The sequence below is a fragment of the Branchiostoma floridae genome, chromosome 14 (assembly GCF_000003815.2).
Source record: "Branchiostoma floridae strain S238N-H82 chromosome 14, Bfl_VNyyK, whole genome shotgun sequence".
In the NCBI taxonomy this organism is placed as follows: Eukaryota; Metazoa; Chordata; class Leptocardii; order Amphioxiformes; family Branchiostomatidae; genus Branchiostoma; species Branchiostoma floridae.
Window position 1 is genome coordinate 14,578,838 of NC_049992.1, and position 7,667 is coordinate 14,586,504.

At 40.1% G+C, this 7,667-nt stretch overlaps 1 protein-coding gene across 1 annotated transcript; it reads left to right on the forward strand.

Moving 5' to 3' along the window:
* Positions 1-430: 430 nt before the first annotated feature.
* On the forward strand, positions 431-4,353 carry LOC118431051. The gene is made up of 3 exons (XM_035842129.1): positions 431-697; positions 1,595-1,777; positions 3,967-4,353. The coding sequence occupies exons 1-3, from the start codon at positions 695-697 to the stop codon at positions 4,252-4,254; spliced, it is 474 nt and encodes a 157-aa protein (XP_035698022.1). The 5' UTR covers positions 431-694; the 3' UTR covers positions 4,255-4,353.
* The last annotated feature ends 3,314 nt before the right edge of the window (positions 4,354-7,667 follow it).

Here is a 7,667-nt window from a genome sequence, read left to right on the forward strand (position 1 = left end):
TAAAAACTTTAGTAAACAAGGTTTTAAAGACATTATTTTGAACGTATAATTTGCATGAAGGCGTTTGTTCGGAAAAGTAAAACTGGATTAAAAACTTTTCCCATCCTTGGCCTGCAACCTGCCTCGTTGTCTTTGCTTGTTAGATAATTAGCAGCATTTTCTCCTTTTTCTGGTAGATGTCGCTTTTATCTAATACATCTGTTATGCCTTTGACTACTACATATAAACGTTAAGTTTTCCTTTACACCACCGTACGCTACCACAGTTTGTTTGAATCAGAGAATACATTAAAAAAAAAACACTTAGTTATTCAAAGCAGATAAATTTGCATTCAATTTATTACAACCTCGAATCGGTTGCTGAAACGGCTGCTATGTTCCTGGCTAGGCTCAAGGTCTCGTCACACAATGGTAAGGTATCAAAGTTCACTTTGGATCAGTGTTTCACTTGTCAGTTCCGGGTCGGAGTTGGAATTCGACCGTGCAACGTAACGGTAGTTTTGCCCCCCAAATTCGCTTTTCCTCACAAATTGCACCCAAAATAAAGCTGCTATAACCCACCGGAAAGTCAGTATTGACAGTCTGCTTTACAACGGAGTAAAGGAATGGTGATTTTGCTGGAGGGTTTCAGCCTACGTGACTTCATCGTAAAACGCCAGCAAGTATAGCCTAGGTCAGTACGACGACCTGGAGATATGGTAAGTCGGCAATTTTACTGAATATTGTTTGTGATCTGACCTCAATGCCGCGTTGAACATTGGAGTTTGTTCACGGAGGCACATCAGCGCTATTTTAGCCACTTTTCTATTGAACTCACACTGACCCGAGCCACTGTTGAGTTTCAACTCCAGATGAACGGGTCGCTGGAGATAGCAACGTTGTCAATGTAGAAAAAAATGATTAAAAATCATCAAAAAGAGATTTGAAAATATGAAAGGATATTCACTTTTGATACTTGGAACAACATAGGTAACAAATCATGTTTGAATTAGAGATTAAAATGAATAAGACCAAATTATTCAAAACAGATACATTTGCAATTAGATTTAGTGCAACCTCGAATCGGTTGCTGAAACTGCTGCTAGGTTCATGGCTAGGTTCAAGGTCTCGCTATACGTACACATCGCATGATGTATTGAACATGTACATGCATTTTCAGCAACTTTGGTTGACAAATCATAAAATTGTATAGACCACCAGATAAATTGTGCGGCATTACAAGCAACCATTTTCAGTTTGTTGTCAGTTGATTTGTCCCGTTCTATCCTGTGCCACAACTCACGGCATACTACACAACTACGTAACGCGTTATATACACACAATCCAAAGCAACACAACACAACGAAATGCTGACTACACACTTGAGTCTTCCTATAACGCATGCCGTGCTTGGAGCAAATAAAAAGCGAGGGGGGCGTAGTGGTTGACCCTGGAGCTGAGTCATTACGGTTTATCCAGCGTTTGTCTTTCATGGTCTTGACAATGACCTAATGTTGCAAGAGTGTCTTTGAAGTTATACATATTAGAATGGGGTGTGATATTTACAATTTATCGAGAAGTTGTGGTGATGGCTAGATTGGTTTTATATCTATCAGGCAACCCAAGACAGCTTCCACCTGAAGTGCCGTGAAGCCAAACATAGTGACTACAACGCTGTGATGAAGATGGCATCAGTAGACACATTCCGGGACGGGTTCGACTACCTGCCCGCCAAATTCCACCAATGGGTTAATGATCCGCAGTTCCATGTGTTAGTAGCCGAAGCTGACGACAAAGTGGTATGTATTTATTTCATTTTGCTATATCTTTTAATTTTAATGTCAGTATTGTCTAGTTTTTCATTATATAGTGATGGTGTGAAAAGTCTAAAAGTATGACAAGCTGTAAATTAAAACAAATACTATAGATATAGATAATAAAGATAATTCGAAAACAAACAAAAAACTATATCTAAATTTTATTAATCTAATAGTCGGTGCGCGGTTAGTAACGTCTGGCTCTGCAATGGTGTGTTTGTTTTGGAATAGAGAGAGCTCATAGTGACTTTCTCTGTTATTAAGTCATTTTTGGCGACACCTCATGGACGAGCCAAATGGTGTATAATTGTGTTCAGTCTGCAAAAGTTCTAGGAATTGTACAAGAATGTTTCCACAGGAAGACTTATAGTCCACATGTAGTTTGCTATGTAAGCCAGTCAAAAGATCTATATAGGATGTACTGATATCTCAGTAACCATGAGTAATGCAATGGTGGAAAATGGGTCTTGCTGTATAGTGGCTATTAAAGTCATGTTGGCTCTCTGGAGGTATTTGTCGTAGAAAACTAGTCCTTGATAAGGATAGCCATATACCATAAGTAGACAGGAAATGTTACATATCAAGGTCATTATCTTGAATGTTGGCAAATGGAAAATATATTTAACATGCATTGGCATAATACCGGTAGTAAGACTTATACCGGAAGATTAAAAATACTGGAACTTAAAGAGATCTACATATGCAACAATAGTTATTTCTGAGCTGTGCACACTTCAGACATCTAGGTGCCCAATACATCATTTACAAAGCATCGATAACAATGCATTCGAAGACAACAAGGCCAAAAGTTTTCAGTATCTTTTTCGGGGTAGGCAGCTCGTCGTGGGACGAACACACTGTCACATTCATTGCCAAATTTATAGATCATAATTACACATGCTCACGGCACAAGACGAACATGATTCAACAACAATCTTGAATTTCTGTTGGTGACCTACAACTCATGTAAAAGTGTTGCATAATAGCCCGGATCTACGACTGAATGGGCAAAATTGAACGTACGCAGCCATTTTCCCGCCATTTTTATATCTACGCTAGCAGTGAAGTGTTACGTCATAGCGGTTGTGACGGACAGGAGTTAAATGAAAATTCTTGACAGTATACGTCCGTTTTCTCATGACATTTTGTATGCTCATGCAGGTTTATGTTTTAGGCATTTACTGACAGAAAAGAAAGGAACATCAGAGGATGTATAAATGTACATAGCGGCAGTTAATTGTGCCGTGTTTCTTCCTACCGGTATTTTTTACCCCCTCTCAACCACGCGCCCGTTCGCCGTGTAATTCCGCGGCGTGTTACAATTACAATATTACGCTTTTAGCAGGACAAGAGTGGCAGAAAAGTTACACAGAAGAAGTGGCAAGGGTAACCTATAACAGCAACATGTAACTGGAGAAAATGATGCGTTGACAATTTGTCAAATCAGTATGGCTAGAGAAATCGTAGTAAACGTACCGGTATTATGATAATAGATGTTAGAGTCAAATCTAATTTTTCATGGCATATACCATAAATTATATCAAGGTCATGCACTGGTACACACACTCACACAAAACATACATAATAATGTGTAACACGCATGTATGGAGATGCACATCACAACATGTATAAATACACACACACAAACATGGAATAGACACAGACACACTTACAGGAAGTACTCAAAATCCTTTGTATGTTGGCACAAGCCCAAGGACATGTATTTGTGTTGTAATTCTAGGGATACATTCTTACAAATTGCATTCCCTCAGAATTCCTTTTAGCTATTTGGAACTTGGAGCATTTTGGCATGTGCCCTTTAGTTCTTGAGACACATTCATACAAGTTGCATTCCTACAGATTTCCTATGAGCCTTAGGGGTATCCTGGTATTTGCGCTGATCTTTGTGGTCAGAATTCAGGAAATTTGGCATTTCTGATTCTGTATACTTGTATGTAAAAGGCGTAATTTCAACTCTTTTCGTCTTGGCCAACTGCCCAACACACAATACTGACTATTTTTGACTTGAATTCCTAACACTGCTATAGACCTGCATTCCTGTGGACACATGCCTGTACAATTCCTAGAATTATTGCACCCCTACAACACCCACCGTCGCCGTGGCAATTTATTTTTTAAATCCAATCTTGTTGACAATGTTGCCTTTCCAGGTTGCTGTGTATGTGTGTTGCATGGCTGATGGCGGTACGTATCTGTTCAACAAAACCATGCGGGTCGCCCCAGATCTGCAGGGGAAAAAGTTAATGATGCGAATCGGATTTGACCTTGAAAAGGCGCTGCAGCTGCGTCTTCACCCTAGGCTGCTGCATCTCGAGCGACGTGGCATAGCAAAGGTAAAGCGACCCTACCTTTGGAAAGGCGTGCAAAACAAGAAGGACATATTTTTTCTGGCAAGTATCCATTTATTCATCTTGGCATTCTGTTTCACCTGTTTGTAACATTGACAGATATATCAGCACACATCACGAAATATGACCTCTGGCTAGAATGCCTTTATTGCATGTGTCGTCTCTGTCGCTTAGGTTCTTTTTGCGTAGATAAGAGTCATAGTCTGTATAGACTGACTGACAGGCAGAGTAAAAAGATTACCAACGCACTCTTGGGCGCGCATCCAAACACAAACACAATGCAACCAATACACACAAACGAACACACATATGTAATAACATAGACACGATTAAAAACTTACTTACCCACTCACTCACACAAACAGGAACTAACACACGTTAACATACCCACCCCACTCGCTCGCTCAACAAACACACCTACATCCGTGACCAAACGCACATGCATACATACACATGACACTCGTGATGTGTACGTCCTAGATACGATGCTGTATTTTAAAAATGTAAAGATAAGTCACAAAATATCCTAATACCATCCTTTCTAACTCCAGGATGACATGTACTTCCAAGGCACTTGCAACGAAGTCCTGAGTAGTTTGGAAAACAAGGATGTTCTTCCATACTCCCTGCAATCATCAGTAGTGCCCTACCAACCTTCCGACATGGCGCGGCTGACAAGACCAGAGTTCGTAGAGCAGATTCTGTCTGACAATAGTATTGTTGTAGATACGATTATGTATCAGCTCAGTGCCTCCAACTTACATGGGCTGTCCAAGCGGGGAGTCACTATTCTTGTCGACAACAGTGAGCCAGCAGCTAAGAGTTTGAGTTTTGGGGGCAGTTATATGACACCCAGGGGGCGGGTATATCACGTAGACATACACTGTAGAGATGTAGGTCTGTGTCAGTTACATATCAAACACCACGTGGACAGAGCCTGCCGTGAGTACGACGGGGTGATCACGTTCTGTGTAATGGTGATCGACCCGTCCCTGATAATCACAACCAAAACCTTCTGTGTGGAAACGTTGGGTCTGGTTCACCTTCCAAACGATCACAGCCGCAAAAAATTGGCTTTCAAATTTATGGTACCAATTTATTTGGATCCTAGCAACTCACGCCTATGAAATGATACAAGACTAGTACTGTCCGTACGCAATACGTTTGCCGACGGGATATATGTCCTTAAGTGAATAGCATGGTTCAAAATATACAAACATTATAATGTAAGAATTATGTAAATGTGAAGACATATATCACAGGACAAGACTCGAACGTCACTGGAGGTTATGTGAGGGACAAGATGTAGAAGTTGGTTGGTTGTTCCACAATCCCCTGAAACACGAAACCCCAAAAGAACAAGTGTAAAAGATTGTCACAACATCTTTCAGACAACCTATTTTACTTACATAGTTACACGGTCGGACGAAGAGCAAGAATAAAATACTAAAGCCGCATGGTAGAGCAAAGAATTGTGTCATTTAAAAAAATACTTTTTGGCTTTCGGGCGTTCTTAAGTTTTCTGGCTGTCTATTTCTAACATAAAAAGGAAACACATATGTATCATGGCCTAATATTTCATTTTTAGATATTTCAAACACAGTCGACGTCATTTGTAATTTTGAATGTTTCAATCTCTATGCTGTTTCATTTTTACCCTGTTTCATTTATACTCTGTGAAGAGTAACATACATTTAGATATTGTGTGGAGTCTATCTTGAAACTATATAAACTTGAACCTTGAACCTTGAACGTGGACAGGATCTTAACTAAATTTAGTATTCATCTTGAACTCACACATGTACGGTAGTAAGTCTCAAGCACCTGTTAGTCAGAAACTAACGCAATGTAACGCTTAAAGAAGATAAGTTAGCCTTGACAGTGTATATAGAGATACTGTATGGAAAGGCATACAACGAGTCTACACTGAGGACGTGAGAATATTCGGAGGCTAGACATTACAACACTAGGATATTAGCTATGAGAATATGTTAAGATGAACTACAACATTAGCATACATGCGAAAATGTAATGTACTAATGTACATGTACAGTTGTATTGACCATTGATGCTTAACAAAAATTTGATATTACTAAAAATCAAACTACTTGTACTAGTATATTCAGGTATATCCGAGAACCGTGGATTGATGAACTTCACAGCTGTGGACTTCATCACTATATTGATGAACTCCACAGCTGTGGAATTCATCGGTAGAATAATGATGAACTCCACAGCTGTGGACGTCATCAATATGTAGTGATGAATTCCACGGGCGTTCCGTCGCTAATACTGACATTGGGCTGTGGACTTCATCAATATGTAGTGATGAAATCCACGGGCGTTCCGTCGCTAATACTGACATTGGGCTGTGGACTTCATCAATATGTAGTGATGAAATCCACGGGCGTTCCGTCGCTAATACTGACATAGGGCTGTGGACTTCATCAATACGTAGTGATGAAATCCACGGTCGTTCCGTCGCTAATACTGACAATTGTCTGAGCCTTCATTCGTATGTAGAAAAGTTACAAAGTAATTTTGGGCACCCAAATCACTTTTTACCTTTTGCCCACGGGTTTTACTTTGATATTCAAGTGTTGAAAGTAACGCACATTATGTTTGAAATTTCGGAAGTCCGATCGTAAGGGGTCGCTTTTTTGCGGTTACCGAAGGGTTCGCTTAGCGGTTAGCGGTTATCCCCCAGGTGAGCCTTCATTCGTATGTAGAAAAGTTACAAAATAATTTTGGGTACCCAAATCACTTTTTACCTTTTGCCCACGGGGTTTACTTTGATATTCAAGTGTTGAAAGTAACGCACATTATGTTTGAAATTTCGGAAGTCCGATCGTAAGGGGTCGCTTTTTTGCGGTTACCGAAGGCTTCGCTCAGCGGTTAGCGGTTATCCCCCAGGTGAGCCTTCATTCGTATGTAGAAAAGTTACAAAATAAATTTTTGTACCCAAATCACTTTTTACCTTTTGCCCACGGGTTTTACTTTGATATTCAAGTGTTGAAAGTAACGCACATTATGTTTGAAATTTCGGAAGTCCGATCGTAAGGGGTCGCTTTTTTGCGGTTACCGAAGGGTTCGCTTAGCGGTTAGCGGTTATCCCCCAGGTGAGCCTTCATTCGTATGTAGAAAAGTTACAAAGTAATTTTGGGTACTCAAATCACTTTTTACCTTTTGCCCACGGGTTTTACTATGATACTCAAGTGTTGAAAGTAACGCACATTTTGTTTGAAATTTCGGAAGTCCGATCGTAAGGGGTCGCTTTTTTGCGGTTACCGAAGGGTTCGCTTAGCGGTTAGCGGTTATCCCCCAGGTGAGCCTTCATTCGTATGTAGAAAAGTTACAAAGTAATTTAGGGTACTCAAATCACTTTTTACCTTTTGCCCACGGGTTATACTATGATATTCAAGTGTTGAAAGTAACGCACATTTTGTTTGAAATTTCGGAAGTCAGATCGTAAGGGGTCGCTTTTTTGCGGTTACCGAAGGGTT

Bases quoted from the DNA above. Each gene is read 5' to 3' on its own strand.
- LOC118431051 (XM_035842129.1), top strand. The intron at 1,778-3,966 runs GTATGTATTTAT...TTGCCTTTCCAG, and splicing joins CCGAAGCTGACGACAAAGTG to GTTGCTGTGTATGTGTGTTG.